The sequence below is a fragment of the Syngnathus acus genome, chromosome 9, assembly GCF_901709675.1.
Source record: "Syngnathus acus chromosome 9, fSynAcu1.2, whole genome shotgun sequence".
Lineage (NCBI taxonomy): Eukaryota > Metazoa > Chordata > Actinopteri > Syngnathiformes > Syngnathidae > Syngnathus > Syngnathus acus.
In genome coordinates, this window is record NC_051094.1 from 13,259,934 (window position 1) to 13,285,349 (window position 25,416).

General features: G+C 39.5%; 3 protein-coding genes across 13 annotated transcripts in view; 1 reads left to right on the forward strand and 2 right to left on the reverse strand.

Moving 5' to 3' along the window:
• Positions 1–82: 82 nt before the first annotated feature.
• dgcr8 (DGCR8 microprocessor complex subunit) lies at positions 83–7,704 on the reverse strand. 2 transcript variants are annotated; one of them, XM_037258412.1, is made up of 14 exons: positions 7,586–7,704; positions 6,344–7,286; positions 5,840–6,002; positions 5,540–5,682; positions 4,703–5,042; positions 4,408–4,605; positions 4,139–4,240; positions 3,922–4,020; positions 3,201–3,283; positions 2,991–3,091; positions 2,718–2,824; positions 2,433–2,560; positions 2,140–2,253; positions 83–1,626 (listed from the first exon to the last, which is right to left on the reverse strand). In XM_037258412.1, exons 2-14 carry the CDS (start codon positions 7,019–7,021, stop codon positions 1,543–1,545), a joined length of 2,340 nt encoding a protein of 779 aa, XP_037114307.1. In that variant the 5' UTR covers positions 7,022–7,286; positions 7,586–7,704; the 3' UTR covers positions 83–1,542. The 2 variants fall into 2 exon arrangements, with proteins under 2 accessions (XP_037114307.1, XP_037114308.1); XM_037258413.1 differs by lacking the exons at positions 6,344–7,286; positions 7,586–7,704 and adding an exon at positions 6,132–6,312 and having other exon boundaries at positions 5,840–6,055.
• A 646-nt stretch (positions 7,705–8,350) lies between these two features.
• tango2 (transport and golgi organization 2 homolog (Drosophila)) lies at positions 8,351–16,668 on the reverse strand. Its single transcript, XM_037258416.1, has 9 exons — positions 16,444–16,668; positions 15,823–15,942; positions 13,609–13,697; positions 11,732–11,851; positions 11,513–11,630; positions 9,832–9,899; positions 9,541–9,691; positions 9,149–9,253; positions 8,351–8,982 (listed from the first exon to the last, which is right to left on the reverse strand). The coding sequence occupies exons 2-9, from the start codon at positions 15,924–15,926 to the stop codon at positions 8,862–8,864; spliced, it is 876 nt and encodes a 291-aa protein (XP_037114311.1). The 5' UTR covers positions 15,927–15,942; positions 16,444–16,668; the 3' UTR covers positions 8,351–8,861.
• Positions 16,669–17,490: 822 nt separating this feature from the next.
• The window catches only part of arvcfb (ARVCF delta catenin family member b), a 136,864-nt gene continuing 128,938 nt past the window's right edge, over positions 17,491–25,416 (forward strand). For 8 of the 10 annotated variants that reach the window (XM_037258397.1, XM_037258396.1, XM_037258403.1 and 5 more), the window contains exon 1: positions 17,491–17,824. The gene's annotated coding sequence lies outside the window, so the exon portion shown is untranslated. The remainder of the gene's footprint in view (positions 17,825–25,416) is intronic. The other 2 variants (XM_037258405.1, XM_037258409.1) reach the window with 1 other exon arrangement.

The window sequence follows — 25,416 nt, forward strand, 5'->3', positions numbered from 1 at the left end:
ACATTTCCAAAACACTGCTTTGGGACCTACTAAATTATCATACAATGTAATAATATTTCTATGGTCTTTTGAATACCACAGACATTAGTCAATACATTTTATTTTGCATAACAAACATCACCAGTCATGAAGTTCCTGTTACAATACATACTATACTTCATTCTGTAGGCAACACCATCCCAAAGAAGTCACTGGTGCAAGTCAAGAAGAGCATAACATGTACAAGCAAGTCTCACACTGAAACACTTAACACATATACATGATGAAAGAAACAAAATCATTAAAACTAACCAAAATCTCAGCCTCACAACTGAAATAGACAAGCCAAATACTTTAATGCACAGCAGTTTTCTATTTTAGCATCTTATCTTTTACAGATATTCTTTTAATGGCAAAGTTTGCAGCAACATTAGGTAGTCTATAAAATGCATATGACTGGATTTTAGGCTTTGGTATACAGTTTCAGAAGCTTGTGTTGGACTAAAATTACGTGACAGCCTTCCAAGTAAATTTTTCATGGTTGCATTCTGCACAATATATTGATGTATACGTACTGTCATACGCAGTCAGCTGTCAGCATAAAGGTAAACATACAAAACTGATACAAAGTAGATAAATACCTCAAGTCATGCTGTGGACATACTTATCTTTTAAAAATACTAATTTGCTAGGTAAATGCTTTATTTTGGAAGTGAGGACTTGGTCTTTTCACACAAGTTTTAGGTCCAATCAATACACCCAAGGCCCTTAGTGAAAAGGATTAGCTAAGGCAACATGTTGACCATTTATTTAAGTTAAGAACACCAAAATACAAAGCTAACGAAATGTTAATTGGTGTGCACGGCTTAAATATCCAAACAGTGTTGTCAAGTAAAGACTGGTAAAGAAATGACTGTGGCCGGGGAGGCGGGCTAAAAAGTCAGCAACAAATCTCTTGGACAGGACACAAGTACATAATTGTTCAATTGTTGTACCTACTCATCACATCACAACACATTTTCAAGCATGCAGACCAAGTCAATTTGGAAGGGGAGAGAAACAAAAAAAAAAAAAATCATGAATCAATAATGTACTCCACCATACTAGCCATAACTCAAGCCCATAAAATGCAAGTCACTTTGTTTCCCAATAATGGCATAAATACAAGTAGTCCCTTTCAAATTTGTGACACACTAATAAAAACACAGGTGCTGGTATTGAAATGAAGCTATTAAGACACTTGAAAACAAAGCCATGGTAGGTAGTGGTTGTTACAGTCTGATGTGCATGCATTGTATTTGTACAATGTTTCTAACATGCCATCTTAACTGCACCCAGGGTGACTTTCTCCTTGTACCAAAGATGGGAAGCATCTAGAGAGGTAGATGGTAATTGCGCTATGGTCTGTTAGTGCATTTTGTCCTACCCTGATGTCTACCAGCCAATCTAACTACACACAGACGAGAAGCAAGCAGTATGACGTAACATGATCTACCATCCTACATGGCAATGACGATGGGAGTGCTGAAAGAGAGTGAGTGTGGTGCCTGGCTAGCTTTCTGGTTAGACATCAACAGTGCAGAGAGGTTCACTCCCCGGCTGGGCAGATTCCATGATGGTCATCTTGGGTTTTTTCCTAGTTTCCTCCTAAAAACACAAACATACAACTATGACGCTTATTCTTCAGTGAATACTGAAGGCCCTATTCTAATCGTAAAATCTATGTGTGTACTCTACCAAAATCAGAAAATGGACTGACAACAGCAACAGAAGACTTTTGGGGCCATTAGCACCCCATTCACCCAAAAGTAGCAGGAAAATGTGTGTAAGGGCCATTTCACTGGTGCCGTGCACAGAACAAAGCAGGGACTGTGCCATGTTTGGATATGCATTCATGCAAGGGAGAGTGAATCATGAAGTTGGATATTTAGATGTTCTGAGCAAGATTGAGGATGGAAAAAAAATCTCCCAACTTTTTGTGATTGAAAACAATGAAACCAAGATATTTCAAAAACTTTCATCATTGTGACATACGACTTTTACGACTCAATAGAGAAAATAGAGGGGGAATTCAAATGAATATTTATAATAAAAAAAATAATAAAAAAATCTAGCTAGCCTTTGATGGCTTAGGATAAAATTTCAACATTGAACACTTACCCTTTGTGCTGCCAGTTTCCTCATCTCTTCTTGCAGTTTATTCAAGATATGAAGGTTTGGTTTATTCTTTTTAGCAAACTGCTGCAGCTCAATCACACTTTTGTCTGAGCTCTCCTATACAATGAAAGAGGTACAGCAACGTTACTGAGACATTTACGCAGCACGCTCGCCTACTAAATTGTGGTGAGCAGCCGTATGCCACTGTGAGGTGAGTGACCGTAATGGACTGTGAGCAACAGTGCTCTGGACAAAAATATGAATTCAATCATTACTCTATGAAAATTAAAACCTACCTTCTTGACCATCTTATTACTCTCTCGGCCATACATTCGTAGTAGTGAGCCCCAGTTCTTCACATGAGGATGAAGCATTTGCAAAATCTTCTGAGATGCTAACTGTTTGCCAACCCTCTTGTTCTTGCCTGGTTGCAGAGATCAAATAAAGAAACGTGTGCACTTTAGTCATCTGACGTGCAAAAGAGTCAGCAATGTAAGCTTAACAACACACAAAATTGATCTTAGAATGACTCCATGTATCGCAGTGATCACAGAAAATGTGTCAGAAAAGAAATCACTTACACCAACCACGCACAGTATGCTTCCCACAAGTCATCACATATTCACTCTTCTGATTCTTCCCTGGTATGACCTCAAATTTTATGCTAGTGTCTCCCATCCCATGGTTTCTAATAAAGTGAAAAGAAAAAGAATAGTTAATAACGTCAATAAAGTCACAACCATCTTTTACTCAAAGGCTCACGGGGTGTAGGGAAAAGGTTTACCAAACACGTCATATTGCTTTCAAAAGTACTAAACGATTGACTTTGTATGGGTGCAATATTTTCCACCCACCTTTTAAGGCACTCATGAAGAATCTGATACGGTGAAAGAAGCCCCGCTTTGTTGGTCAGCTCATACACTCTCGAGTCTTCTATACTGATATGGTTAAAATACTGCGGGGGGTAAAAACACTCACATTACTCCTGCTGTTGTTTCTGATAAGAGAAATTCACCTCTACACAGTTGACGATATGCATGTTGCTAGGGAAGGGTTGGATGTACCTCAAGTTCATCTGCCTCAATTGGCTTTTCCTCAGAAGTCTGCTTCACAAAGTCAGGTATAAGGATTTCCAGTGTGGCTCTTGCTGCAGGATACATGAAATTGTCAGAAGATGATTAAAGCCATATTTAATCGCACTATTGTGACACCACTTTATATTAGGGATGTAACGAGATCCAAATCACACAATACTGTGGGGATGTTGGCGATATTAAAAAACTTTCATGATACTATATAAAACCCAATGACATTGTAGGAAAAAAAAGCCCATAATAATACAAGATTGCCCCTTATTTCATACTAATAACTGTAATAAATGTTAGTATTTTGCGCAAAAATTGAGCAGATACGTAATATCACCATCGGATTCACGACGCATGCTTACAGGCCTACTTTCTTCGCACTTGTATAATTATGAATCAAACCTCATCCAAAATAGCAGCATATTCCTGTGACTTCTACAAAACGTTTGTGCTTTTGTGCAAAACAGCAGTGATGAAAAAATAGGCTTGTCTAGTCATTTTATCGTCATGTGTTCCTATTGGCTCAGCGGCATCAAATATCACTCACAATGCTGTGGTTGGCTGAAGCGAGTGAATTTTTTTTTCTTTTTTAAGAGAGATGTGCTACTTTTAATAGAGATACGGCTGCTATCGTTACATCCCTAGTTTTTATGGTAGTACGATATGCAACATCCCACAAAGTGTGCAGTTAACAAATTACCAGCTTTATTTTTGGCAAGTTTTTTGCTACTTGCAGTCCCTACGCCATAGGTGACTCCGTCTATAATGACAGATGCGCCAAAGGGTTCACTTGGGTTCTCTGCAAGGGACAAAAACATTGTTCAATGACTGGGGGGGGGACTGAAAAAGAAGCTTTAGTCTTCAATTTATGAGTGTCAGGGAACTTTTAAATATTTTTTCCTCAAGGCAAAACTTACCACATTCAAAGAAGTTGTAAACAGGCCGAACCTTAAGGACACGTTGCATGTATTCATGTAATATGCAAACTTCAGACTTCCCATTGGGATTGATGACAAATTCTGATAAATATAAAGTGAGTTAATACACAAGACAAGTTAATTACCTTCATCGCTCAGTCAAAAACAAAACCGACAGAATGAATACAGATTGGAACAAAACTGGCAGTATTTTTCATTTTAACACAATCAATTTTAACACTATCAATATCATTCAGCAATTTACCTACCTTTCTTAGTAGGTGCATCTTGGACTGACAGTGTAATGAGTTTCTGGTTTGCAGGTAGGATGGGTCTCTCTGATTCAGCCTGTTTCCTCTTCATGTCTCTGTTAAACTGCCTTCGCTCAGCCCATGTGCGGAACTTCTTCACCGTCACTTGTTCAAAGTCAAAGCACTTTTCCAGGTATTGTCGGAAATCTTCAAGTTCTGTCAAGTATTTATAGCGTTAGCGCTGTGGTTTATTTAATACTATCTTGGAAACAAAAAATAAAAAAACTCTCCCTTTCAAACACCCGGGACCTACCAATGGACTCGTCCTTGCACACCTCCACTTTGGCCTTGACTTGTCCTAGGGCTCCTTGAGCGAAGTCCCAGTGTGGAGGCCCTTTAGCAGGCTGACTGTCTTTGGTGATGCCCTCACCCTCTAGGGCGGTGTCAGCAGAATTGGAGGCAGGAACATTATCAGGCACCTCAGCTGTGTTGTTGGAGTTCTCTACATGGTCGTCACCATTTAGCCCCACGCTGGACTTAACAGGAAACTCTTGTGCTTGACGATCCACGACGCCGTTGAGTTCCTTCTCCTCATTTTCCTTCATCTTCTTATAGTGCAAGCAGGGGATGCTGCTGGTTGGAGGATCATGTTTCTAGATCAGAGTGGCAGACAAAGAGTTTTAAGACAAATACTACAGTAAAGAAAAATACCCCATATCTCATGACTAAGTTTCAAAGCTGCAATTTTCAAGTTTGAGACGACTACTTTTTCATTATAGAATAGTGTGTAATATATGTGGCCCTAGATCGTATACGTATCAGATGTTTTTGTAATGTGAATACAGCCGACCAATACTCCATCCAAAGCCCAAAACAAGCTCCAAGCAGGCGTAAATCAGTGCTTTGAGGGGAAATTGAGAATTGATTTAATCCCACTTAATACATGCCGCATAAAATGGACATTTAAGTTGATAGTAGGAATTAAGCAACACAGATGCTTCATATATTGAGGTGATATTTAGTTGATGTCTCTGAAAATTGAAAAGACTCATCACAATTTTACAAAACACTCTTTCCAAAAAAAATGAATTTCCCGCATAAAATCTGAATTGAGCATTAAGACCTGCGGTGTGAACCTCGCCTTAGTTACCCTTATGCTGCCTGATCCAAGGAAGTAGGGTCGGGACCAAGTTACGACTCTGGTCTCTCTGTGCAGGTAGACTGGAATGCCTGAGTTGTGGAATGTCATGATCCATCCATCTGGAAGTGGCTCAGTGGGTGGACGTCCCCGGCCTAGAACGTATACATACACACACGTCACAGTTAGTAGTGATTCTATACTAATTTTTGATGCAGACAGCAGAATACTTGAGTAAGTCTCACTAAGTTTCTGTGTGGTAATTAAAAACATTTAACAGTGCATAATTAAAAACAAACAGTTGCCACTTACTTTTCATGACAGTTTTAATTTTGGTCATCATGGGTTGAACACTTCCGTCACCGTCTGATTGGTGATCGCTGTCGCCACTAAATTTGTCCTCTGCTGGACGCATCTTTTTGGGGACTGGCATGCCCTCCTCCAGCAGAGCGTCAACGTCATTGTCGAATTCCTCCTTTAAAGTTTGAGATTGCCCAAGAAGTTCGGGATAGACATCACAACATGGGACTGAGGGGGCATGCGTATGAAATTCCACAATTAAACCTTGAAGAACTTGATTATTGATGATGAGGAATGACTTGACCTGTTAAAGATTTGATGTTTGATGCCTTAACTTGAGTATGCTTCAAAATGTTTGGGCTACTGATGATGATGAATGCCATCGTTTTTTAAGACATATGTAGGCATCAGTAGGAAGACGTCTTGAAAAAAACGTGTTAAACAATAACCACACTTATTGTGTGTGAGATTTAAGGAAAGACAAGACTTGTGACAGTGGTAGGAAGATGAACTTACCTCGTACGTGTAAGCCATGGACTCTCCATCTGCTTGCTCCTGTTGAATTCTGACCTCTGACTGAAAGCCGCCATTTTCTTCATCATCCATGAAATTGTCATAGACGTCATCCAACTCATCCAGAACGGCATACTCTACTTTGTCCTCAAGGTCTGTGTCAGCCTCCAAAACCCTACCATCTCCATCTGCCGTTCCTGAGCTACCTTGGCTTAGCCTCTGATCACTGGAGAAATCCAACTCACCATTCATATTGTCTAAACTATCATCATTAACTCGCTCTTTCTCTTCACCTGTATACAAAACCTTCCTGTCTTTGCTACAGCTGCTTTCAACGAAGCTAACACGGACCTTAACATCCCTTAGCAGCTTGCTATCTGGTAGAAAATTGATTACAGGGGGAGCGTGACGAGCTGTTCTGGGGCACGATGGGTTGGAGTAATTGGCCTCATTTGAGGGCTGGCTACAGAAAGCAATTGTGCCAGTGCTGAGGGGCTGCAGTGGATTTGCTTCGACATCCCCTAGGGTGCATATGTATCCATCACCACCAGAGCTAACGTCCATTACCTCTGCGTCACTGGACGTTTGCAGGGGAGGTGGTGGAGGTGCTCTGCCCTCATCTTGGCCAAAATCATGAGGTGGCTCCAAAGGGAGAGGTGGTAGAACATCATCTATTTCCATTGTTTTTCTACAGAATCTAAACTTCTTTCAAACTTACGAATCAGCTGATATGAACTAACTTGATTTGTTCTTGTAGAATGCATGCAGAAGCACATCCAGAACAGAACACGTATCAGAGATGGATATGCTAAGCTGACTACATTGTTCTTTTCATTAATGTAGACAGCTTTCAGAATCACTGTCTCAATTATTGGAAATCACAATGCATTCAGCCTAATGTTGGATCAAGGCTGCGATCATCATGCTCCAGCGATTCCTCTGGCAGCTAGGGAAAAAAAACAACGGTGAGAGCATAATCAGCAAATATATACGCCACGACCACCGTCAATGTTATAATACCTGGATAAGAATACTTGTTAGTCGTGAGTGAATCATAATAACACGCAACCAAGCCACATACTATGAACGTTCTCCAGGTTAGCTACAGTGAAGCAACGGGGCCCTGCTAGCATTAGCGTCAATGCTAAGTAGCAAACAAGCGACAAACAATACTGCAGTCCACAGACAGTAATCATCTTAATAGCAAAGCCTTTTGAGGTTACATGAGCTTGAGTGAATACACACCTTTGCATATAATGTAACCATCTCATCAGGACCTCACTACCTACGTAACGATTCACTCAGACAAATTTGCAGTGGCGCCATCTTGAAGTGCACAACCGCACACGAATTTAGCTCGGCCTCTCCAATGCCGGCTTCTTGATTATTGGTTACTGACGCTGTCAATCAAAGCCGTCCACTTGGCGATTTACATACAGTACGTCTGCATACCACCAGTGGCATTTTATTTTATGATTTGCTACAGGAAAACAAAGACAAAATATTCTAAATCAAGAAAAAAATAAATTATGCCGACCTTCAAATCAGCTTTTGTTGTGTGATTTAATTTTGCTCTACGCATTGAACTTTGCAGCTCAAGTCAACGTGAAAATGTGCTGTGAGGCAAATTATGGTAAATCCATTGCTGATGATGTGTCCCCATTATCTGCCTTGTGCACTTATTCCAACTAATGACGTAATTTGTTTTTAAATAGTCCAATTAGATAGCATTACACTGTCGTAGTCATATTTGTTAGCTTTGAATTGAAACAAATATGTACACAATTTGTATAGCAGTACACAATGAGGTAAATGTTATATAATTCTGATGTAGAGCACTGCAAATTAGAAAACGGTAAATGTTTGACTGCATTCTTTATTGCAAGTTGAATTGTATCCGCCTTCCCCAATTACGTATTTTCAAGGGTTTTTGTATAAATTGTCTCATCACTACTTTTTTTTCCAAAGATGTTGCAAACATTGATACATAAAAGGACTAAACAACAAAACAAAATGTAATCTCTGAGTTTTATTTGCTGTATTTTATATATCCTGCCCCAAAATATATACATGTGTTGTAAAGCAAATTGCTATTAAGAATTAAGAAGAAAATCACACATGCGAAGATGCTTTCCGTTATCTTTCAACAGATCTGTACATTGCTGATAACGCCATTGGGTTTAAGAAAAATGTAGCTGCATCAAAGGTTATATGAATGATCAACCAACGCTGTTGTCAGCTGTTGACACTGCAACACATTTGAAATATTTAAAAACATTTTAATCACACAAAAATGTCTTTGGTAATATTTTAAATAATCTGCAGATATCATTTACAGCTTAATCAAAAATAAGATCTGAATAACTGTTGTGGTAGCTGCTGCTGCTGTGTTGAGTGCAACAACGGCGACTCTTAGTTGCCATGGTGACAGGGGGGGGCTTAAACACAAAATGATTTGGTGATGATAATGCAAGAAATAGCGAAGCTCTGAGGCACAACGTGAGGTTCCTCCAGAACATCTTCATGTGTGCAACCTGAATCGGAAAGAACTGGTGCACCAGTTGTTTGTATCACAATTGAGCATGCTGTGCTCTGTGAAGGTCACGTTCCCCTCCGCATCAATGAGGATAATTGTATTGGTCCTGAAAGAACAAACAATATGAACATGCAAACAGAACTAAGACAGGAACAGATCATGTTGTTTGGTTAATTTGTTTAATTTGAAGCGTGATGTCAGGGACTGTGCCTGCACCTGAGCCTTAGTCAGGGGGTGCGCGATATCTGGTGTTAGTAGTAATCGTAACCAACCTGGTGCCATAATCGGGAGTGCGAACGCACACGGCTGACAAAGCCTGGATTATGGACTTGCTGAAACCATCACCTTGGCTCTCCTGAACTGGATCAGGCGAATTCCTGTTCATCAGACGCACAATACAGATATGGGTTATTAGGGGGTGACATTTTTAAGAATAGGTTCAATGTAGGTTACATTTTTTATATCAAAGCTCATGCATGAAACATATCTCATGAGTCGAGCCTCAGCTGCAGTGTGGTGAGACAAGTGGCAATAATAATTACAGTAAGGGAAACCAGAAGCTATGGTTTAAACAGTTTTCAAATGTTCAATACGATGTTTTTAAAATTAAAAACACGCCATAATCTGGTGTGTTTGGATTTGTGAATGTCTGGTTTGCACGTACAAATCTTCATTATTAAGTACACCCAGGAGCTCTTGCACAAGTCCATCGCAGGAGAGTGACTGGTTGTTGACAATGCGGGTGAACTGTCGCTTGCCTTGCAGCACTTTCTTCCACGGGGTGTCCAGAAGTGAATTACTCAAGCTGTAGATTCCTGTGTAATGGCACATGAAAAATGGGATGGGGTGGTGGCGGTTAGGATACGTCACTGTGATTGATCAACTCAACAAAAATACAGGCAGAGAAGAGGGTAAAAGTCAAAACCCTTTCTACAGCAACACACACAAAACAGACCTGATTTCAGATGGATGGGTTCAGTGCTGCCTCTGTTTCCATAGTAACACAAATAATCTTGCAAGGTTCTTCATGGGACATCATGAAACGAAAAATCAGAAATCATGTACTTCATGATAGTTGCTAATGCAGAGTACTCCCGAATGTGTGCTGTGACAGAGTCTCTGAGGTTTTCCAACTACAACAAAAATAGAAAGATTATGTTAAAGGAGTCACCTGACTGGAAAATGAATTATTTTTGTGAAAGGCAGAATCAGTTGGGTGCTTTAAATATGTTTGAGACTGAAATTCAAGGGAAATTGACATGTGAAGATGCTAGAATTAGGATCACTGCCCAGTACAAATAGTCTAAAACTAGATTCAAATTACACTTAGGTGCTTTGAACAACTTATAGACTACAGTGGACCACCACCATCTGCAAGGGATAAGGACCTGGTCAGCCCGTGAATAGGCAAAATATGTGTGTATTTGATGCCCATTGAAATGCATTCAAGAAAAAAAATAAAAATAAACGAACCCCTCCAAATGCTGATAAAACTCTAGGATGCAAGTGTCAAGCAACCTTTTGCATTTATTGTCAATGTCACTGAAATGGACAACCAGACACACTTTCATTTGCAACAAATGATTAGGTTGAATCTTGGCACCGTGAAATCTGTCTTCACAAGATCTTGTGTGCAAATTGCATGTGCAGCCTCAGCTGAATATTGTCATGTGGGAACACATCACAACATACATCGCTACCGTGGTCAATTTATTTTCAAGTATGATTACAGCACATTACTATGGTTTCTATGACTGCAGGCATCAAATGAATTCATACAGAACCCACTGAATGGTCAAATATGCAAGAAGCCAGTGCAAATAACTGAAACACAATGTAAGGTGCTAACAAGGCTTTACTAAAAACCAGAGCCCTTATCAGCACTCAGGTCAAGGTGCCTCAGACGTATCAAAACACATCACGTGGAGCTGGCCATTGAATGAAAACATGAGCTATTTCTACTTATGAAACCCATGAGAAGCAGCAGAGGGCCATATTTAGGCTTCCATGAGTGAACAGCAGGACGTCAAAGTCACAGAGCAGAGGATCGGGGATGATTAGGGAAGAGCAGATAACAGGCTTTTTACTGATTTCTGTGAGCCAAGCAATCGGCATGCTGCCTGGGAGACCTTGAATGAAAGGTCCCGAAGATCGATGCAGCAAAGCAGTTTCTTCATTACTATGTGTCAAGTCAGATACTATATCAGACTAATAGTGTTTTATTCTGTGATCACTGCAATTTTGTCCTTGCTCCATGATGAATTCACATTTCAGCTAAAATGACCCGAATCACCCCAGAGATCATTTGGAGCAGGCTAAAGGTACGATTGCTGACTATGTGGATGACTCCATAGCTTCATCCGTGACTTACATGTACGTATCGTAGAAAGTTTAGGACGAAATAACTGTTTCCTTTTAATCTCTTCAGAAAGAGTATCACTAATGTGAGTCCCGTAAGCACATCAGAAAAAAACCCTAAAAAAACTGAGAAAAGAAAAATACAGAATTACCTTTCAAGAGCAGAACTGCATTAAAAAAAAAAAAACTAACCTAACCCTATAAAACCAAAAAGGATTTTAAAGGTGTGGTTTTGTGAAAGTACAATTCATCCAAACAACAGCAAATATTTTACTTACTTGAACTCTGCTGTGAGAAGGTTGAAGCCATTATACAGGTGACTTTCTGTTGAGACCTTCTTTAGGTAGGAGTAGCAGTCCAAGTCCTTGTCTGCAAGGTAGTTGGAAACAAGGAAACCTGTGGAAGGATAATGATAGATTGTAACTCTATTTGACTACGATGAACTGAACAAACGGAGGAATGATGGGTGGAAAAAAAACAACCAAAATGAACATCACCTCTTCCTTGCGCATCTGGGTTGGGCCGTCCTTCCATGTAGTTTGTGATTGCAGCTAGCTTCCCGTTCTTGGTGATCCCTAGCCATGATCCTCCTTCTTTACCATATTCCAGATCAAGACCTGAGTTATGGGACATGAGTGCGAGAATCTTAAAAGCAACATTTCTTCTATAAAAATACCAAAGCTTTGTAGTCATAGTCAGATAACTTGCTCTTAAGTTCTACATTCATTGATCATTTTCTTGATTTATGTGACAGTTACTAACACACAGCTGGTTTGCAAAAATGAAACAGATACATATCAATGAATTCTGAGCTGAATGAAATTCCAAATCATTAAAAGTAAAAGTACACAGCAACATTGGAAGATACACTTGTGTGCATCCACGAATATAGAACAAAAATGGACAATCTGCTTGACACGTGATACACATAATGAATCTTCTTGCAATCTTGAAGAATACATATAAATCAATAAATGTGCCTTTTCTTCGGCATGTTCCCTGACAGCTCATGTAAGGGGAACGGAAAGGTCGTTTAAGTCTACTGCATTGGCTGGTGATCAATAACCACAGGCCACTTAAACTGACAGTGACCAGTGGAGCCAAATGAGCTTACTGCTTGAAAGGTGGACAGAAAGCTAGCCCAAGTGCCCCCCGGGTGCCGTAGCTTACTTCTGCTCTCGTCATGCTACGCCTCCTTCAGGACCTCCCCCCAGTCCCACGATAAGGCAGTGCCATTTATTCCTGTCACGCCTCATAAAAGCAGACATCAATTAAAGGACCCAAGGCTGAAGTCCTGACCCGTCTATTACAAAGGGGACAAGGATGCCATCGCTGCACGTCCTCCTCCAGAGGAAAGAAAAGGAAGATTGATTTCTCCTGCTATCGGCCATAATGTGTATTGAACATTAGTCAATTAAATATAGTTTACTGCAGAAGGGGACATCCTGTGACAGTGGAGAATTACTAGATTCTGAAGTGCTAGAGAGACTATTGCTTCATGATTTAAAGCTATTAAGTTTTGAATAAAGGTGCAGTGAAGGAGAGGTCAAAATGTAGATTACTTTGCATATTCTCAAACATTCTGTTTGACTTACTTTGTATTTGGCATGCCATTCATCTACAAAAAGCACAAGATCTGTCTGCCTATTTACCTTTATCAGCAGACCTTAGCCGAGACTAATCAACACTAAACCAACTGCATAAACTTGGGCATAAACTTGGGTCACAGAGAAATGCACTTTAAAAACTATCTCAGGAAAGGACACTGGACTTTGCTCTCCACTTCCACTATCGTCAAATTGGCTGCTCTGTTAAAGGGATACTTATCCATTTGCAGCAATACAAAGTAGTAGTTTGTCCATAATTAATTTGATAACCTCATTATTTTAGATGTACATTTAATAACTTGTAAATGATTATAAAAATAATATAGCTGGCTGCCTTGTTTATTCAACACGTTACCAGACAGCCGTCACATGTGTAAACGTTGGACTAAGCTGTACATTGATTCACAGCTTTGCCGAATGGAATGCATCTAGTGTTAATCCTGCAAGAATGAAGCCATATTGTTCTGAGCCAACACTATAAAATGCGCCTACCGAGTGAGATTCTACTTTTAATGTGGAAGCGAATCTTTGTCGGCACAAAATAAACTTTGGAGAACAGTGGATCAGGAGGTGTAGCGACTGGAGATGGTGAAGATTTCGAGAGCAAGTACAGCTCCTCCCACGGCAAAAAAAACAATTTCTGCTTCTTACGGATGTGACCCCTCTCTGTGGCTGCAATGATTCTTTAAATCCATATTGACCCCTTCGTGTGGTTCGGTGGTACGCAACTGATTGAAGTTGTGACTTTATTGGTTCAAATGACTTACCGCTGAGAATGTCACTATTGGTCCCCCAAAAGTCTGCAGCCTTTGATGGTCTGTTGTAGAGCTCATCTCTATTTGCAGCCAAAATTAGCCTTGGGAGAGAAGAGAGAAGTCATGTATTTAGTATCTGTTCCGATTTAGGAAGGCATTTGTATACATTTGTGGAACGAACTTACAGGTGAACCCTGGTGAAAAAAGTTTGTTACATGCGCAAACACTTGCAAGCTATCCTAAAAATTTAGGATCGTGCTACATCAAACGGATGCGGTGGTAACATGAGATATGATAGTGTAATGAACTGTTTTATGTGTGCTTGTTTTGTCATAGGTACTGGTAAACATCTTTACAGTGTGACTAATTTCTTTTTTTTTTTTTAAACAATTTTGAATACCTCCCTTTGCTTTTGGAGGACTTAAAACAAAATGCCTGTTATTCTCTGGAAATTACAGTCACTGCACAGGAGGCGCCTCATTAATCTTGGGCAATGGGAGCATACATTTTCGGAGAAGATAAATATCAGCCCCGACTGACCTCATAGAGGTCAACCTCTGCGCAGCAAAGGCTAATCATGATAGCTTGTTGGTACGGCGCTATCTGAGCCTGTGCTGCTCCAGAAAACAAATTCTAATGATGCCACACACAGAATCTAGTGTTATCAGACCCGGTGGGCAACATCACATTTGAGCAGAGATGAACACTGAAATTGCCAGCAGGACATTTTCGACGAAGAGAGTACAAATCAAATATCATCACATCACAGAACGTGTCTGCCTTGCGACTGACTTGTAATCAGTCCTGTCGTGATCAATGTTTTTTTGATTTGTGATCTTTCATTTTGTAACTTTTTAGTATGCAGCATTGCACATCAATGCTGTTGTAACTACTAGTCTATATATAGCACTGCTGTAACTGAATGAGGACACACTGTTTCACCTTTCCTCGGGTTGATGTCTGAGTCACTGCACAAACACCTCTGATCTGATCTCCTTAGGCAGGGTCAGAAACCCAAAGACAAGGACAGCGATGGACTTTTTCCAGGTAGGACATTAGCTCTCAGCGTTTGGGGGATTTAAATAAAGCCCCGCTCCACATTACACCCTAACTCGTACAGATGGCTCATTGTGCAGTAGTGCACACGTTTGCATTGCTCACTAAAAGGTCACACTTGCAGTAGCACCAACAACAGTGTTGACAGTGCATTATTCATCTCATTACTTATCAGCCATACGTGTGGAACAAGAATGGTGCCTAAACAAATAACTTCATTACATTAAGATAGCACCTGTAAGGAGACAGTTGCTCAATTTGTCAATAACTAACTACACAAGAGTATAAAAGCATAACACTTTGATCAGAAAATTCATTTAGCATTAAAAGTATGTTGCTCACCAGGCTAACGTCCCTATAGAAGTCCATTATAAGTCCATCAGGGGTCAGCAAGGACTACCTGTGGGGCGTATTCTAAAAATAGCTCACCTGTGATGGGATGTTGAGGATTTCTTTGGAATGTTGAAGAAGTGATTATTTTTTTTTTAAATGTAAACACTTAGAGAGAATTAAAGAAACAATTTGTGGCGTAATAATATGTTCTATGCAGCCCCACGAGTTTAAATAATACAGTATTCTGATTAATATTGCACATGTGGAAGATGAATCCATCTGTTTTTATCCATCTCATGGGGCAGCCAATTTCCCACATGCTGTCGACTGACAATGGCACCACAAACAACAAATCATAGCACAGTTTGTGAAAGTCACATGACCAAATTGCAGAGAACATTGCTGGTTGGCTTTTTCCAACCCGTAAATTGATTTTGGACTACTTTCAGAGCAGTATGTATGAGGGCTACAACTATATTGCTGCTGCATCTCCGCTGAGCACAATATATTTTATTTAGGTTTTTACAATGACAAACATTTATTGTAAACTGGTAGCTTTAGTGCCATGTAGAGATTTATAGTGTAGACGACAAAGGCAACTTTCTTGCCTTAGTAATAATACACATCCTCAAATATACTTCACAAGTCAAAGTCAAGTGAAATCACACGAATACGCTTGAAATCAAGTGCCCCGGCCTCTGCTTATTTAGTATTATAATTTGTGTAGTATTAATTAGGCATTGCTTTAAATCAAAATCTAATACAGCATTTACATTTTATGAGTTAATTGTAAAATATATATATAAAAAAATTATATAAAATAAATCTGAAAATTACCTGTAGGCATTTTTGGATGCAGGCCGGGGGTCAAATTTAATAAAAATGATACACATGGATGCTGTGGGAGATTGATGACAGACACCCCTGTCCACTTCTACCATCAAAAAATGGTCATGTCTGCCAGGAAGAAGACAACAGCAACAACAAAAATGAAACAAGCATTTGTTTAGAGTGGTCAGACGTATGCTTTTGGTATGTGGCAATTAAGCTTTCAATATAATTGCTTGCATTATGTTTTTTTTATTACATTATGTGGACCTAATTGGAAATGCAGAGCACTGTAAATACCATGTTCATATTTCAACTGATGTTTGTGATTACCCTTTTACGAAACTGCACATCATTCTGTGGAACTGGGAACTATAAGGTTATTGTTTTAATTTTTGGTTTAACGAGTTAAGTTCAATGGGATATTGATGCGTGTATATGGAACTGCAATAGTTAGCTTTCATTTTACTTTCGCTATGAAGATAAGCCAGCGTTATGTTTTTATTTTGAACGATCAACGGTACCAGCTAACGTCAGCAACACTAGAGTTAATTACTGCATATTACTTTGGGTAATAAATCAAGGAAACTTATTTGTCATTTCTGCAAAATATCGTGGCTCGTGACTCACCGATAGTAATATTCTGGAGTAACCCTCTGTGCAAAGTTTACTAGTTAAGTAGCCTCTCTACTGGCAAATGGCTCTGGTTAGGGTAGGTTTCACAGTGGTTATCTCGGTTTACTCGTTGCTCTGTCCCTCTTTTTTGCGTCGACTAAGGCGGATTCGGTTTGCTATTGACGTCCCGAATGTCGCCCACTCTTGTCGTGCAGGTAAGTAAAACGAGCGCATCTTTTTTCCAAGGTCCTCTGGTGACGTTGATTGGCCAGTTCAGTCCCAAGTCAAGTGAATATTTTTCATTTCCGTTTCCCGTAACTGTCAAAATAAAATAATCAATATATCGTGAAAATAAATATTTTATCCAATAAAAGTTAGAACGGTATAAATTACATTGAAGGTCGTGCATAATGCTTTCAGGCAGTGTCACATTCCTGTAATACAATACTGTATTGAGGGAGCTCATCACACTCGTAATCACGCCTTTGGATAATTTCGAGGCCAGGGTTCGATTAATTTTTCTTAATAGTATATACTATGCATGTTTTTGGAACGTGGGAAGAAACCGGAGCACCTGTCGCCCAAACAATCAACCCCCCCAATATGTATATGTAAATATAAAATATGTATTAACTGTACAACCTGTCTAGCTTTTACTTTAGTAAAAATACTACAATTTATATTTATCATACAATATCTACCCATCCAGCAATCCCCGAATCGCTTATTCTCATTGGGGTCGAACATCTTTTCTTCCCCCCCAATCTCGGATTGAGCCCTGCATTGCATGGACATTGAGACACTGGCCAGGGATTGAAAAAATACTTCAAATGAAAGACTCATCAATAAAAATCAAGATGAAGAAAGGACTGGGGATCTATAGATTTTAAATTCCTTTTGTTACAGAATATATTTTTAACAATAATAATTGAAAAAAATCATAAAAATGAACATTTAGAGCAATTCCTTGATTATTTCTTTAACATAGTACGTAAATGTTTACAATCTACGTATTCATGCAATTCTGTGCGGTTGGCGATGGGCGGAGACACTAGACTGTGTCCGACAGCATCCACTGTTTTGAATGAAAGGGGATAGAGGTTGCCTTTTATACAGCGCGACGACACTGTCATTAATTGTCAATTATTCACCAACGCAACCAAGTTGCAACTTTCCAATCAGTAATTATACATTTTCGTGTGTTTTTGCGCAAGTACTGCATTACACCGAAGGCAAGTGAACGCACCAATATCTGAGATTAGGCAGGTTGACAGCGAAGGTCCGCAGCAGCTCAACTGCATACAAAAAGCTACTCATTCAAACCACCGGAACTACTGTCCATCATCTCGCAGGCTCTCGTCGCGTCCGTAAAGGAAGATGGACTGGACGAACTGAGGTAAAAGCAATGCAGCACATTGTACTGTCGCGCAAATCCATGCTTGCACCACCAAGTTGTAATCTGTGCTTTACAACTCACTATAACCAGGGGGGCGTCATCAATGCAATTGAGAGATATTAGGCAATGACGCATATTGACGAGATGTACTACGCTTTTGTCTAACGATCATTCATATGAGACAAAAACCATTTAATTTTGTAGCCTTTATAATTGTACTCGCTATTCTATAAATTCATTTGTGGATCAATTTCCCCTATTGATCCTTTTTTTTTTTCAGTTTTAATGAGTTGTCGAAGAGGTTGCATGTCATTATTGGCAGATTGGGAGTCTGTCGGTGGCAGGACGTGTTGTCTGTGTTGTAGTATCATATTCAGACTACTGTGCGCAAACATATCCAAGACCAGTCTTGAAAATGCTCTTAATAGCGTTATCTGCATACTCCGTTCATGCTTGCCTAATACCCATCTTTGAAGTGAGGGGTGAATGCATCCAATTAACTTCATTGTGCTTGAGCACTTCATTTACAACTACTTCTCGAGACTCAGTCAAAACCCACATGCCGTGGCCTTTATTGGATTATGTCAGAACAAATGTTCAGTTTGTTGATGATTATAATAAGAAGAATCACAAAATCTCATTTCAGCACCCATGTTAGGTAATATGCCAAATACATGTTATTATGAATATAATATTTAAAGGGTTTGCTTATTTTTTTCCTTCTTTCATTAAGTCATTAGAGTTGAGACTGAGCAATAGCATCATTATTTTTTGCCTTGTTAAAAATTCCTTAACCTCAGAAACTGGAGAAAAGTCATGGCAAAAATGCAGCAGAATGTGTTGATTTTGTGAAAATTGCTTTTAATCAAGATGGCTCTGTCTTCGGGCTTTCATCATCTTCACCCTGTGTCACTATTGGCCCATCTTAAAGGTTAAAATGTCATTTTTGTTGTGGTACTGATATGACTTGAGGCTTGGTTCAACCTTGAGTTCTTTATTGTGCTAATTTACTTCGAAACATGGTCCCTGAAGAAGATGTGGTATTTGAAACTGTCAGCTCTGTGGCATGGTTACTCATTCACATTTGAAAACACACAATGACAGTAGGTTAATGTCAGATTCATTTAGCTTATTATGTGACAAGTAAGTCATGGCACCATCAGCGTATGACTCCCTTATTTGAGCGACTTTTGGACATTTTAAGCATCCTCGTGTATTGCTTGTATGTGGCTGCCATTTTGCATTCATAAGCACGAATGATACTGATTTAAGATGTGTTAGTACTATTATTTGTCTTCACGTGACATGACGGACTGCTTCTCACACCCCTGTGAACTTTTCATACCTCCCCCTTTGGACCGAACACTGATATCACGTTCCTTCATCAGAAGATAAAAAAATGACTTGAATGAATTCCTTTTTTATTTGATTTTTTTGCCTCAGTTTTTCTTCAATAAACTCAAACAGCTGTTGCAAGGCATGGAAGAAAATTTCAGGGATCAAGGCTTTTTTTTTTCTTGGTGTCATCACATTATGCAAAACAGATCTGAATGATAATTTTACACCATGTATCCCAGTGGAAGAAAACACCTTTTTGCATGAATAATTTGAGTTTTTTCCCCTTGGCTGCTTGACAATGAAATCCTGGCTGTTTTTCACCATTATTGGAAGGAATCATATTTTCATCAAAATAGTGTCTGCAATGGTTATTTACTCAACAGAAGACACTACCATACATTTGACAATGTTATCTCCCAAATAAAACTATTCTTCTTCTTGTTTTATATAATTTTATTTCTGGATTTTATTGACGAATATTCACATTTCCTATTGTTCTTAATTTCTTTTGGTAAATTTTAGAATGTTTGGATCATTTAAACGATCCTTACTCTTGTTTTGCTAAACTCTTTGTTCTTAAACTAGCTTAGCTTCATATCAGTTTTACTCGGCCTCTTGTGTTTCCTCATCAATGATGTCCGCTGACAGTTTTATCATCATACATACAGTCATGCTGTTGTTTGTGTGTGCAGAGGCGCAGCCAGGGAATAACATAACCCTCTGGGCCCAACCTCATCAATGCCACAAATTGAAAATACTATTTTCCAAGGCCCCTGTTAGTCTTGGATCTTGAGAATCATCCTCACTTTTCTTCTTCTTACAGGGTCGTTTTGTGTGCGCGTATCATACATTTGTCGACTCTGCTTTTTATTGTGGAAAAGCACCATGTGATACACAGTTTGCATGTGAATATGTGAATTTATTTATTTACTTGTTTATTATAGAGGCCCATTTTTGAGAGAAGGCCATAGATATGCTTATGGGATGTTCGAGACAGACATGATGCAATCTTTTTATTGATTGACATAAAATATTTAACTCTCTCAGGCTGTTCCTTTCTCTTGTGTCAATTTATTCTTTGTTCCTGTCTCATTACGTAGTGCGGGTTGAGGCGGAACTAATAGTTTCCTAATTACTCCCTCACTGTCACTTATCATTGACATACCTGTCTGAACACGATGCTCTGGCAAAGTTACGTCTGTTCCAGGTTGCATTTTTAAGACCATGTTGATGCGTAGTTTAGTGGTCACATCCCATTAACTGATGTTTCTTCATAAACCGGTTTGTTTGAAAAGGTAATATGTTATATTGCCTTTAATCTTGTTATTATATGTGATTATTAAAATTTTCATTTACTGTATCAATAATTTCACATTGATAATGTTAAAGATATCTCACAATAATTAGGAGATAATTATTCATCTGCAACACTTTTATTTATAACATTGTGCCAGTGTTTATATTTTTAAATTTCAATTTTCCAATGATCACCTCTACAAGATTCCTAGAAAATCCCAATGTCCCATCACTGGTGAGCCATCTTTAGAAGAGGCCCGCGGTATACTCATGAGGTCCTTGGGGGCTACCTGGTGCCGGTGAGCATCACGTTGATGGCCCCTGCTTTAATTAATTACAATTCGGGAAGTTTTGCGGAAACGTCATCATTGCTTCATTTCATCACTAGAACTGTTCTCACTGTTAATTTCACTGCCCATGATTTGGTAGCTTGGCTGTGGGAAGAACAGCCATTTTCAAGCCACACCAAGACTTGCATTGCTACACCATAAGTATTTTGATAACGATTGCTGAAATAGAAAAGTGATTGTAATGCAGTTATTTTAAAATGACTGATGCGTCCCCAAGTAGCACAAAGTAACCAAAATGAAAATTTAATGGGCAGGTCACAATAAAACAAAACTCATAGTAGAGGATTCTCATCAGGTATTTAATGGTTTGTGATCCATTAGACAGGTTTTGACCTTGTCGTTGTTCCTTGTCTGCTGTGGAGGAGACTATTAGAATCCCCCTTTTGAAATCATCGCAAATATTATGCTCTACACTGTTAATCTTTTTCATCTTACCGTTATTCCTACCTCATTATAGTTTCATGTTCAGTGTAGCATTTCATTAGCAAGGTTGCATGGGGGTTGTTGAGGAGCAGCGTTATTACTACAGAAATGCTATTGTGCATTTGTTATTTCATTTAGAGCAGGTATTAGTTGCCTTAAACACTTGAGTACTTAATACGTGAACTGGTGATCTTGGGCTTAATGAATATGATATTCATACCGAACAAAAATGACATGAGCTAAAATCAAAGATCTTTCTGTCTGTCTAATATGGTAATATTTTATTTTCTCAAATATTGTTCACAAATCTGTCTAATTCTGAGTGTGTGCGCACGTTTTCCAAATTATTCTGGCAAATTGACACGAGTTGCATATTAAGATGTATGGCATGTAGTGCAACACGTCTTCTTTGCTCACAGTTGCTTATGATAATGAATGTTGGTCCACTTCTCTTCACTGGCCCTGCAAAGTTGCTGGATACTTATTTGCGTTTTCTTTAGCACAGTGCCTTTAACTAATGTCTCATCTGATTTCACTGTCTTCTTCAATTGAAAAAAAATGCTTGATGCCTGAGAAGAGTATATGTTTACAAGTATTTCTTTTTGTATATTTAAATCATTTCACAACATTCATAGTGCAACTATGCATAGTTTGGTTTTTTGTTCTATTTTAAAATGTACTTAACATGTACAACCAAAAATGTGAATGCCACTGTACCACCTTTAATTTAAGTTGCACCATTTTTTATGAACATGTCAGGAATGTTCGTACAAGCTGCCAAGTTTAAGAAAAGTTGAATATATTATAAGAGCAGGTTCTTGTAGGTCCAATATGTTGTGATTTACATATGATCCATTTAGTCAACTTACCAGTCCGTCCGTCCATCCATCCACATTCCACACATACAGCAAATATAATGTTGGTCATGTTGCACATATGATGGCATTTATTTTATTTTTAGCATGGGCAAGATGTTTTCTGGTGCCAAACTGAAATGGCTTGTGATATTGAGCAGTCATGGAAAACAAGTAGGAACCCCAAGTGAATGCCCCTTTGTTGGTCTGACACCTGCAGAGCTCAGCCTCCTGATCTTAATGTGATTAACATGCACCTCCAAGCTCTCTGGCCCTCCCGTTGCACACCCCCTTGGCTGCCCATGCTGGCACAGCGCTGTTGTCTTGGCACACCACATTGCTTCTATTGCTAAGGAGATAACTCAGGTCTTTGTCCGGGATGGACCAACATAATTGAACTGCAGTAAAATATAATTAAGGCAAAAAAGTACCTTTTTGAATTTCAATGCAGCACAACCTCATAAAAAAATACTCCATATATCTCAAATTATTTCTGGAGTTTGAAGCAGCTGATGTATGCAGTACCTTCTGCTATTATCGACAATAATCACTCTCCTAGGCCTAATTCTTACCAGAATTAATAGATTAATTTTGCATGCGTCCTATGCCTCTTTTTCTTTGGCTTTTTTGCTACACTTTTATTGAAAGAACAGGGGAAAGCTTACCATGAAATAAGTGGATGGAAATTCTCATCAGAAAGGACTCAGTCCAAGTGCCTTTGCCAATGTGTGTCTCAGTGGCATGTTTACCTGGAGATGATTGCCCGTAATCATGTGTATGACTAAAGTGTTAGTTTTTTTTTTAGAATGTTTAGCATTTGGTTTTGGTTGGCTGCCACTTGCTTGTTTTCTCTTCCATTGCTGTTGAACTTCCAGCTTTTTGTGGATTTGGATCTTCTATGGCAGGTGTTACATAGGCCCACATGGACTTTATTAAAAGGCGCACCTTTGTTTTTTGAGAAAATTAAAGGCTTTTAAGTGTGCCTTATTGTCAGTAAATACAGTACTTATTTTAGTGACTATTGTCGCGTTTGCTTTTTTTTTTTTTTTAAAGCAGATTTAATGAGCTGGTACCAAAATTACATAGGTATCATTTTGAAAATATTGTCTGTCTTGCTTACAAGTCTACATCATGATCTTGTCTTTGTCTTTCTTTTTTCAGTTAGTCTGTCTTTTTGGTTTTGTAAAGATACATCTCTCAACAAATATGAATTTTGCTCTCCTGAATGTGCGCCAAGTCCCTATGTGGAACGATATGTACACCTCCATTTGCAAAATACACACAGCCACTATGCTAAATATACATGGCGTGCTGTGTTCACGGTGTCTCTTGGCTGCAACTTTAGTCACAGAATAATAAGGCCAGTCTTTTTGCTCATCTTTCATCATGTCCACACTCCTCACTTTGCATCCATGTGTTCCTCCCTCCACCCCCAGACCTGGCTCTGTGTGCTACAGGAGGATTAAACAGGCCTCAACATTCTGGTGCGCCTTGATTATGTCCAGGGATAAGAGCTGCTTAATTGTAATCACAGGAGCTGAGCTATGCAGTGTAAACATGGGAATAGACCACACACTTCAGACAAATATACAAACACAGGGGTTGCAAGGATGAGGGCAGAATTTTACGTACTTTTAAACAACGTTTAATGTGTTAACTGAGCTGTTAAGTTATTTTGCAGATCAGTGTGCAGAAATAATGGCTGGAGCAGGTTTTCTATTGCTTTTAATATTGCACCAATGGTGGGCCTACGGTATATGGCAACCTCAATGTTCCTTGAAAAAGAAAAAAAAAACTTAAGGCATTCTATTTTTTCTGCCTGAGCGACTTGTCCGTTTACAATTTTTTTGACCGAGTCCCCGTAATCAGTCTACTAAAATTATACACTAAAATTGCACTCACATGGGCAATTTGGAGTGCTCAATCAGCCTTCCATGCATGTTTTTGGGATGTGGGAGGAAACCGGAGTGCCTTGAGAAACCCACGCGGGCACAGGGAGAACATGCAAACTCCACACGGGGAGGGCCGACAGTGGAATCGAACCCGCACTCTCTAAACTGTGAGGCGAACGTGCTCACCATGCCTCACCGTGCCGAGAGAGAGAGAGAGAGAGAGAGACAAACGCAGATGTGGGGTCAGCGCTCGGTGACCTGTCCTTGAATACCCTTTGTCCCATTCTTCTTGGATGTGGTTGTTGAAGTAGGAGTTTAAAGAAGGTTTTGCTCCATGCATCCAGCTACTCATGTGAAGTTACATAAGTTACATATTTTCTGACAAAAGACAAGGCAGTGTCATCTCAATGGAATCTGCATCGGATGGCTGTTGCGGACCCTCAGGTCTGTTGTGTTTCATTGTGCCTGCACTGTAACTCCACTAGCTAGCTCTCCTGGGACACACGCCTATGGGATTTTGTTGCTTGGTGTGGGACCACTCACTTAATTGCGCTATACTGCCCTTGTGACTACATTATCTTCCTGGACTGTCCTCTCATTTGCACTCAAATATCTTAGCATGATTGGCACTGCAGTCACTCCCACCACACACCGATACCAAATACGTGCTGTGGGTTATTTGGAAATCACTTGCCAAAGCTAAAGTTGATTGCTCAGATAGCATGTCATGTCAGAATCGTATTGAAGGAGATTCTGGAGTCATATAGTATTGTAACTCATGCATATATGTAACAGAACATGTATTTTCTCTGTATGCAGTACTTGTGGCCAAGATAATTTACATCAAAGTCAAAGTCAAGTCAAAGTCAGCTTTATTGTCAATCCCTTCATACGTCAAGACACACAAAGAAACCGAAATTCCGTTTCCTCCATCCCACGGTGACGAGACATACAAGTAGGCGACACAAAACAAAAACAAGTAGGCACAAACCATAAATAATAAATAATAAATAAAATAAAATGAGCGATGAATAAAAACAGACCAATAACCCATTGAATATGAGGGGCAAAACCGAGCCAGTGAGCACACAGCAAGAACAGGACGCTACGCTGAAAGGGGGAGCGAGTTCAGGATCCTAACAGCCTGGAGTACGAAGCTGTTGGAAAGTCTGGTGGTGCGGGAGCGCAGGCTCCTGTACCGCCTCCCAGAGGGCAGAAGTTCAAACAAAGGGTGAGCGGGGTGACTCACATCACTCACAATCTTGGTCGCCTTGCGGGTGAGATGGGAGGTGTAAATGTCCTTCAAGGAGGGGAGAGAAGCACCAATAGTCTTACTAGCCGTTTTCACAATGCGCTGCAGGGCCTTCAAGTCTTGGTCAGTGCAGCTGCCACCCCAGACAGCAATACAGCTGGAGAGGACGCTCTCAATGGTGCCGCGG

What these genes read in the sequence shown, in the direction of transcription:
- dgcr8 (XM_037258412.1), bottom strand. Translation starts at nt 7,021, where the DNA reads ATGGAAATAGATGATGTTCTACCACCTCTCCCTTTGGAGCCACCTCAT. An exon ending in AGATGCACCTACTAAGAAAG is followed by an intron (nt 4,241 to 4,407) that starts GTAGGTAAATTG and finishes TATATTTATCAG; the next exon opens with AATTTGTCATCAATCCCAAT. An exon ending in TTACAACTTCTTTGAATGTG is followed by an intron (nt 4,021 to 4,138) that starts GTAAGTTTTGCC and finishes TGTCCCTTGCAG; the next exon opens with AGAACCCAAGTGAACCCTTT.
- tango2 (XM_037258416.1), bottom strand. Translation starts at nt 15,926, where the DNA reads ATGGTAGAAGTGGACAGGGGTGTCTGTCATCAATCTCCCACAGCATCC. An exon ending in GCATCCAAAAATGCCTACAG is followed by an intron (nt 13,698 to 15,822) that starts GTAATTTTCAGA and finishes TTCTCTCCCAAG; the next exon opens with GCTAATTTTGGCTGCAAATA. An exon ending in ACTCCCGATTATGGCACCAG is followed by an intron (nt 8,983 to 9,148) that starts GTTGGTTACGAT and finishes TTGTTCTTTCAG; the next exon opens with GACCAATACAATTATCCTCA.